This window comes from Nicotiana sylvestris, chromosome 12, assembly GCF_000393655.2.
Source record: "Nicotiana sylvestris chromosome 12, ASM39365v2, whole genome shotgun sequence".
Taxonomy (NCBI): domain Eukaryota; kingdom Viridiplantae; phylum Streptophyta; class Magnoliopsida; order Solanales; family Solanaceae; genus Nicotiana; species Nicotiana sylvestris.
In genome coordinates this window covers 63,789,714-63,799,241 of record NC_091068.1, presented here as the reverse complement: position 1 = coordinate 63,799,241, position 9,528 = coordinate 63,789,714, and the positions used below count along the sequence as shown (strand labels likewise).

Below are 9,528 nucleotides of genomic sequence, written 5' to 3'. Positions count from 1 at the left end.
GACAGGACCATAGTAACATTCTCTGATCATAATAACCAACATTCCCCGAATCTGATGCTCACAATGCACCTCATGATATAAATTTGTCTTGTTCCAACTCTCGCAATACTGCCACGGCAAAAGAGATGTGTAGAAACTCATAACCAACTGCCGAGTCAACAAATCATTGAGTCTATACTTCTGACAAGAACCATTACCTCATTCTGAACCAAATAATGATCTTTGCTCTTTAATATACTTCATATAATCCGGCTGCACTGATCCTAGATCCGATAACCTTGTCTCACCCAATACGAACTGCTCAGGCAATAAGCCACCCCGGTCATGATCAAAAGTCCCATATGATGCCACAATATGCCAATAGGCCACAAGCACGAACATGATACATAAAGAAAACGAACTATGAAAGGGACTACTAACTCACGCAACTAATATGAAATTTCCTCAGAAAATGGGAAACAAAACACACAAAAATAGATAGGGAATTGTACTCAACAACACACTGTTGCGGCGTGCAACCTGATCCAAAAAACATACCTATGGCGGCGTGCCACCCGATCCACACATAAAATTCACGTAAGGAGATTCACACTGAGGGAGACATATAGCGCTATAACCTACAAACTCTAGTACAACTGAGGTGCAATATACTATCTGATTCTCAAGAGCCATCCTGCTCAAATAACACCACCGCTACGTGGGACCTCAACACATAAAAGAATTACCAAGCCGCCTCGCAGATCATACGGCACAATAATATTACATGAAATAGCCATCGATGGAATAGCATCCAACGTCCGAATACATCTCTATAAGGAGTGCTATGCTCAAATGAACACATCTGGTCTGATAGAGAGCCCACATTCATATTTAAATCCATCCACAGACCTCAACTCGATTCTGATCGCACTGAACTAGGCTTAACCTTTCAAAGGTCCATAATCGCCCTCCTTTTCTCATAACACACAAAAACAACCATCATAACCGGAGTAATCCTCCACAGTCCATAACCTAATAAATCGAGTGCCCTCCAGGCATCAATTCTCAATTTAACAACATCACTACAATCTTCATATTTGGTTTACCTTTTCACTCAATCAAGTGGCTACATGCAACACTTATACAACCTTCCCGTGGGGCACACTCCCACAACCTTCTGTAATAGATAACAGGTCTGTACATCCAAACCACCGGGCGCACTAATGTGGAAAGACGATCAAGAATCCTTAACCAGGATGCAAAGCCTTTTTCACAAAAAGACCGATCTTAGGTGATGCTAAAGACAATACCAACTTACTTTAAACATCAAAACTCCTTTCCTGCTTATCCGAGCTCGTGACATCCTGGTGAACACCGAACTAAAACCTTGATCCTTACTTCAAATTCCATACCACTCACTGCACCCAACATGCCAATATACGATAGAACACGATTTTAATCATAACTCCGGAACCACTAACAGATTAACACTTCATCATATAAAAACCTTTCACTTAACTCACTTCAAGAGAACCATAACAACACACAGGTGAATTCTCATAACCGTAGAATATGCAAATCTCTAAGTAGTGGTCTAAGCCACCATAGCCCTTCCGGGATCCGCCTACACATAATAGGCCATAATAGTATAATACTTCTGAATAACATTAATTACGGCAGCCGACAAGCCTCACACGTACCGTCACCAAAAACTTTCATAACTTGATCACGCTAAAGGAACTTATCGCTACCACCAATAGACCAATTCAACTATGGCTAACCAATCTATATTTTTCCAGTTTATCCTTGATTTCCTTAGAAATAATAATAACTCCATTCAACACATAACGCACTCCATCCGCACTCATCCCGAGTGACTTTGAATCACGAGACCATGCTGTCTCAAATCCCACAAACCATTTTATACCTCCCAAGTGCTACACTACAAGTCAAAACATCATAGAACATTCTGGGCCTCTTCTCATAAGCTGCTACAAGGCTTGATTCCTAACCGTACCTATAGGCTCGAAATCATTAGGCACCACACTTTACTCCTTTGAATTCACTAGAACCGTTGTTAAGAGCCACCCGCTTTGACTTGGACCCGAATATAATCAACTCCATGAATATTCTAGCACATGAATACCCTTTCGACGAAGCACCTAGCAGAATCACTTCCCTTGAAACCCGCATCTATACAAGGCATAAATCCTGAATCGTTTCCCAAGTATGAACATGAGCCAATAAGGCCAACCATAACACACCTTTAATAATTCCTTTGCTCAAATTACCACTTATGTTCTTTTCCCGTAGCTGAAATAACCCATCAATATGCTAATAACCAGAAACCTCTCAAGTAGTTAACCATGCAACCCAATCATAGGAGGAGGGGCTCTCCCATTTAGCTTGAAGCCACTATTACACAACTCTAGAATTCACCAGGATTCTTTATCTCTTATTGACATAAACTTGCGCAATCAACCGCCAAAATTCTCGGAATCTTTCTGTAAAACCCCCTTTTTATACTCTGAATCATCAACCACATTCGCACGACCGACCTCTTTGTTGTATAACTAATAGAATTCTTCGTAGAAGCTTTGCCAACCATGCGACCGCCGATCTGCTCACTGGAGATAACCCACCTGTGGAACTTGCGTGCCGACATATTCCAACACTGCTGCACGGGGTACAATCACTACGACATTAATAACCCACCCTGAGTCTGAGCTCACTCTCTAGCTGCAAAAGTCCATTCACCCCTCGTGGACATCAATTAAATATGCTACAATATCCTTCCAATTCAAAGTTATGTTCTATCCTTATTCATTTCAAGCAACTCCTTTATGTTGTTTCCTTAAATAAAATCTATCTTCATAGCACTTGAACCCACAAATCGCTACTAACTTTAAACCTTTCTGAATATCATCTTTCTCGAGTCGTCAACATTAGAAACATCGATTCAATCCTGACCCACCGTACCACGCAATATCTAATAGTCGTTTTTCCAATATTATTTCACAATATCTTACCCTAAAGCCAAATTGAAGAAGACCATAACATCGACGAACTTAATACATACAATCGAGGACGACGACACTACATCGCAGATGAAAATTCCACCACGCTCGAAAATACCAAGTCTCGTTACTCCATCACCCCAAATATAGACATTCATAGGCCAATTGCTTTTCCCCCGCCGGAAATGAAATATCAGATCTCTGAATCGTGTACTGAGTAGACTTCCTTTCAAATCATTCGCCGCCCCAACACATAGGCAAGTAGCCTACCATCAAGTCAATACTGTGTGATAACCAATCGTGAGCATCATAGGAACCTGTGCATAGCCTCCAAGCTCTTAGAAGCATAACTACTGAGCTGAAACAATAGAGAAATCCTTCCGCAAGACGGCGATAATAGCCCAACCAACTATACCGGGAGAAACATCTCGCACCACATCTGTAGTACCATTACAATTCCTCAATTCCCAATTGATAACAAGCATTTCACGTCGCATAAGATTGAATAGGAAGGAAATAAAGGCATAAGCCTCAAAGGAATTAAACCGCACAATGAGGAATCAAGAAGGGAAGTGCTCCTAACAGCCTTGTAGCCTCTCGAAGATAAGTACAGATGTCTCCCTACCGATAAGCAAGACTCTACTAGACTCGCTCATGACTCGTGAGACCTAAGGGAACCTAGTAGTTTGATACCATGTTGTCACGACCCAAAATCCACTAAAGGTTGTGATGGCGTCGGACACCGCTGTCAGGCAAGCCAACCAAAAATACTTAATTAAATTCTCGTTTTAATAATTTTGAAAGCTATGATTTTCCTTCAATTTTACTAGTAAAATATAAACATTTCAAATTAAATACAATTGCTAAGAAGTTAATGCAAAATACTCCATATCATCCCAGAACCCGACATCACAAGTGCGTGAGCAAATTTTAGGAAATGAAATAAAGTACAATAAATGTCCTGAATACAAATTGGATAGAATGAAAATACAGTAATTTGAAAGAGACTCTGCTGGCTATGGGTTGTCTCGAGAAGTGCAGCTCACCTAAGTCTATGTATCAACCATGATGCTATGCCCAGTAGGCCACTAGAGATGCATGTGCATGTGCAACAAAAAATGCACAGAAAGTGTAGTATGAGTACGAAAACAACGTGTACCAGTGAGTATCCCTTCTAATCTCGAAGAAGTAGAGACGAGAGGTCGACTTCGACACTTGCTAGTGGTCCAATAGTAATATATCATTAATACAAATAATTAGGGATTTATTAAGAACGATAGTAAATTCAAATAAGTCAAAAAACCTGTTGATTATACTAACTAAAAATCCTATATCTAGTTGAGATACCAAAAACCTGCTAGGGCGACGAGAAAGGCGATTAGAGAGAGAAAGTTGAGTTTCGAGCTCCCATGGCCAATCCGGCCGATGGTCAACCACCTACTGTGGCGGGGCCACCTATACAACCACCCCCCAACAATCCCCAGCCATCGACGACCACAGATAACACCCAAAAACTAATGGATTATGCGAAAGTTCTGAAGCCTCCGATGAACAGTACCATGCAGACTGCTGCTGCTGCGTCTGTGGAACCAATTTCACCTCGACGAATTAAAATCTTTCAGGGACAGCCAACTGTGTGCTTTACTGAAGCTGAGGTTTGACGAATGAATATAATTGAAGGGATGCAGTATGCAATTGTCTGTAAATTCTCTTATGGTTGGCCTGACATCAATGAAATACGTCGGATAGTTCCATTGCAATGTGAAATTAAGGGTGAGTGTAATATTGGATTCTTATGTGACAGGCACATTCTAATTCGTATGACTTTATGGCAAGACTATGTTGATTTTTCTTCAAAAAGCGTTTATTATGTTTAAGACAAGTATGGGGAGGAGTATCAGCTAAGGACCTTGATTTATGATTAAAAATTTAAAATTGTAGAGGAAACACCTAAGGTTATACCTTGGATTTCTTTTCCTAATATGTTGCCTACTTATTTTGTCAAAGAATGTTTATTTTCTTTGGCTTCAGCAGTAGGAATTCCACAACACCTAGATTTGGCTACTATTAAAAAGACGAGGCCTAGCTGTGCTCGTGTGAAGGTGTTGGTGAATTTACTGGATGAGCTGCCAAAGAAAGTGAGAATGGATATTATTGATGAGGATTCAGGTGGTTTGAGAATGGAGTGGGTGAACATCAAATACGATTACATTCCTAAATATTGCAAGGAGTGTAAATTGCAAGGGCATGATATGATGGATTGCTGGAGGTTACATCCTGAATTGTTCCCAAAGAAATCAGATGAGAAGCAGGACATCAATGTGACTGAGAAGGTTGCTAATACTCAACATGGTAAGGGGGCAGGTCCTTTGATGATCTTGTCAAGTGGTAAGGTAGTTGGCAATCCAAGTGCTCAATGGAAGGAGGTACGGGATAATAGAGGTAAAGCTAAGGAGAATGTAAATGAAGGAGGTACGAAAAATGGGAAAGAAATGGTGCCTGTTAAAACAATGCTATTGTGACCATGAACAATCAGCAGGTGCAGATCACAAACAAATTTGCAGCACTAGGTGATGATGAATTTAATGAAGTGCTGGGTAAAAAGTTGGCAATCATAGAAGAGGTGCAGGAAATTAGTCATGTGGATGTTGCATCCCCCTGAAAGAAAAGAAATCAAGGCAATGGAAAACATAATACTCAAAGTGGAAATGGTAATCAAATGGCAACAGGTGAGGTGCAGACAACTCCGAGAAGTACAGCAGGAAGGAAAAAAGAAGCAGCATTTCAGCAAAAACAACAGATAGGCAATGAGGGTGAAAAACTTAATCCTGCAGCTCCAGAGTTTAATATAAGTTCAGCTGGTGTAGGTTCAACTAATGGAGGAAGTGAGGCAATGGTTAATAAACCCAAGGAAACAACAGCTCAATGGGTCCAAAAGACCTTCATAGGCAATACATTGGTGGAAGTCAACACATCTTGTAACGACATTCCTTCACAGGATACAATGGTTGAAATGGAGATGGCCAACATTCTAGAAATCCAAACAAATGAGAATTTCCTTCCTCAGATGAAGGAGAGAGTACAATGGAGTGGAAGTAAACTTTGGTCAGAACAAAGGGAAGATGATTTAGACGAAAATGAGGTTCCTGTAGGGGCTAAACATGATGAAGAACCAGTTCTTGAAGAAAAAGAAGAAGAGGAAAAAAGTGTAAATCGAGAGGAAACTGTTACAGTCACAAATAAAGAAGAAATTGCTGCAGAAAAGAGGAAAACTGAAAGGGACAACAACAATGATGAAACAGTTGTCCCAAAGGAAAAAATTGATGCAAAGGAACAACACACAACAAAACAGATTCAGGAAGGCAACACAGATCAGTTACATATAAAGGAAGGAGTTGGCACCGATGCAATTGATTCAGGAGGAACTGGGGATGGTGTAATTGTAACCGGTAACTTGGAGCAATCTAGAATGCAGGATATGAAAGAGCAGACTTTGGTGCCTAATTTGCAACACAAGCATGATGTTAGTGTTGTTGATGCTCAGAAGTTTAAAGAAGTAGAAGATAAAGATGCAAGGGCATGCCAAGATCTAGATGAAGAGTCCACAACTCAAAATTTCCAAAATGTAGCCAGGCAAGGTGATTTGTCTCCTAGAATCATTGAGAAGGCCAAATCTGCAGCAAAGGGGAGGAAGAAACATCAGAAAGAGAACCCAACTGTGCCTGCAGGAGGAGTTCAAACAAGGAGAAATTTGTCACTTTCTTTATCCAAACAGTAATGGATGCTCTCATATGGAATATTAGATCAGTTAACACTCAGCAAGCATTTGAGATGCTGATCAAATCACATAGAAAGAATCACTATGAATTCATTGGTTTAATGGAGCCTATGCAACAAGCAAGAACTTTGGAAAGGTATAGAAACAGAATAGGCTTTGCTCAGGCGATTTCTAATGTATCAAATAAGATCTGGGCTTTCATAGATGAAGTATATGAGGTTACAGTTATGTATAACTTTGTGCAGCAGTTAACTCTAAGGCTATATCACTTTGAGACTCATGTGGAATTTGTTCTAACTCTGGTATATGCTAAGTGTGATGCTATTGAAAGGACTGAACTGTGGGATTCATTGTATTATATGGCATCAGATATGACTATTCCATGGTTGGTAAGAGGTGATTTCAATGTTATATGGGATGAGGAGGAAAAATTTGGAGGTCTTCCAGTACACTTGAATGAAATAGATGATTTCAGGCATTGTATAAATACTTGTAACCTGTCAGATCTTGGTTTTAAGGGTAGTATATTCACATGGTGGATTGGCAGGGCAGAGGAGGATTGTATTTTCAAAAGGCTAGACAGATGTGTGGCCAATCAGAATTTCAGCAGATTTTTCCAGGTATTGAAGTTCAACATTTGGCAAAGATAGGGTCTGATCATAGCCCTATGCAACTTAGATATGATATAAAGAATCCCCCAGTCAAGAAACCCTTCAGGTTTCTGAATTTTTGGCTGGAACATGCTTCATTCAAAGAGGTAGTAAAGCAGAACTGGAATGCTGACTTCAGTGCAAACCAATATGTTCTGTTCAATCATAAGCTGAAGAAGGTCAAGAAGGCTCTATCTGGATGGGGTAAATCAACATATGGGGACATATTTCAAAAAATAGCTAGTTTTGAGGAGGTTGTAATTGTGCATGAAGCAGAGTTTGAAGTTAACCCTACAAAACAAAACAGACAAAGGTTGCAGAAGGTACAGACTGAATTGATCAGATATCTAGCATTGGAAGAAAAATACTGGAAACAAAAATCTGGAATGTCCTGGTTTAAAGATGGTGACAGGAATATAAATTTTTCCATGCGCAAGTTAGAGGTAGAAGAAAGAAGCTGCAACTGTCCAGAATTCAGAACAGTCAGGGTATGTGGATAGTGCTGTATTCTGGGCCGGGCCCGGGCCTTCGTAGGCCAAACGGGCCGGGCTTTGTAGGCCTGGGCTCTAGCGGTCCCGGGCCTAGCGGTCCCGGGCTTCGTGGGCTCAACGGGTGGAACCGGCCCGTGACGGGCCTAAGCCCACATGGTCCTGGGCTTAACGGGCCGGGCTCGTGGGCTTCGCGGGCCTAGCGAGTTTTTTTTTAAAGGCAATTTCTTGTAGTATCATGGCTATATTAAAAATATATATGTAGTATATATGTAGATCTAATTATTAAAGTGCTTGACGAAAAAGAAAAATAACAAAACAATAGTAAAACACTAAATTGTCATGCATAATATATTGTCTTGTAGTATATATATTGTATCTTATGTATATATATTATAACTTATTACTTATATATTTTCTTGTAGTATATATTGTATGTTATGTATATATATTCTCTTATATATTTTCTTGTAGTATATATATTGTATCTTATGTATATATATTATAATTTATCAAAAAATTTTGCTGATAAAATGGAGACCGTTTCTGATTATAAAACTGAGACTTGGTCAGAGTTTAATAAACTCAAAGGGATTGTTAAACAAAATCATAGGTATGCTGATAAACCGAGAATGCAGACCTATTATTATCCTCGTCCTACTCCTCAAGATGTGTTGATTGAGGAACGAGATTGGAATCAGACTAATACGTCTTATAACGGTTCCGAAATTTATGAATGGAATCTTGATGGTCTAACTGATAGACAATTAACCATTCTCGTACACAGAATGCTTATGTATTCGACTATCTGTAAAAGTGTTAAAAATACAGATAGAACTATTTGCAAAATGATTATTGCAGGATTTACTGGCCAACTTCGTGGCTGGTGGGATAATCATTTATCTGTAGAGGAAAAGGCTTTCGTCATAAATGCTACGGCAACCGACGAAGGTGTTGATAACATAGGTATGGCTCTAGTAATGGGTAGAGAAGATACAGTTTATACCCTTATCCTTACAATCTTAGAGCATTTCAATGGTAGATTTACCTCAAATCATCAGACCATCCGAACCTTACTTAATGGACTTAGATGTAAGACCCTTAGTGAATTTAGATGGTATAAAGACACTTTTATGAGTAGAGTTATGGAACTACCCGACAATAAATTTGAGCATTGGAAAGCCAAGTTTATAGATGGTCTCCCTTCCTTATTTGCTGAAAGAGTTAGGGATGTGTTAAAGGGTAGTTGCGGCGAGATTCTGTATAATAATTATACCTATGGTAAGCTTATAGGAGTTTGTACACAAGAAGGATTGAAATTGTGTAATGAGCTAAGGCTTTCTAGACAGCTTAAGATTGATAAGCTTAAAGAAAAATCACAATATGGTGACTTATGTACTCAGTTCGGTTTACCAGGAACTTCTACTCAAAGTAGGAAGAAGAAAAACAGATATCATAAGTATCCTTACCCGGATAGCCCGTATAAGAAAAAGAGGTCTAGATATAGGCCTAAGGAAGAATGTGATACTAGAAAAGCGCATCGAAAATCTACTCGTTTTACGAAGAATAGATCTAAAAGAGATCTCGCTGATATTAAGTGTTATAAGTGTGGAAAG

The 9,528-nt window shown here is 39.5% G+C and overlaps 2 protein-coding genes across 2 annotated transcripts; both read left to right on the top strand.

The window, feature by feature from the left end:
* Positions 1-5,715: 5,715 nt before the first annotated feature.
* Positions 5,716-6,774, top strand: LOC138883140 (uncharacterized). Its single transcript, XM_070163801.1, has one exon. It carries the CDS (start codon positions 5,716-5,718, stop codon positions 6,772-6,774), a length of 1,059 nt encoding a protein of 352 aa, XP_070019902.1.
* On the top strand, positions 6,774-7,924 carry LOC138883139 (uncharacterized). The gene is made up of 2 exons (XM_070163800.1): positions 6,774-7,220; positions 7,322-7,924. Exons 1-2 carry the CDS (start codon positions 6,774-6,776, stop codon positions 7,922-7,924), a joined length of 1,050 nt encoding a protein of 349 aa, XP_070019901.1.
* The last annotated feature ends 1,604 nt before the right edge of the window (positions 7,925-9,528 follow it).

Excerpts from the sequence above, each read along its gene's own strand:
- LOC138883140 (XM_070163801.1), top strand. The coding sequence starts at position 5,716 with ATGGCAACAGGTGAGGTGCAGACAACTCCGAGAAGTACAGCAGGAAGG.
- LOC138883139 (XM_070163800.1), top strand. The coding sequence starts at position 6,774 with ATGGATGCTCTCATATGGAATATTAGATCAGTTAACACTCAGCAAGCA. Across the intron at positions 7,221-7,321 it reads AAAAATTTGGAGGTCTTCCA|GGCAGAGGAGGATTGTATTT; the intron begins GTACACTTGAAT and ends GTGGATTGGCAG.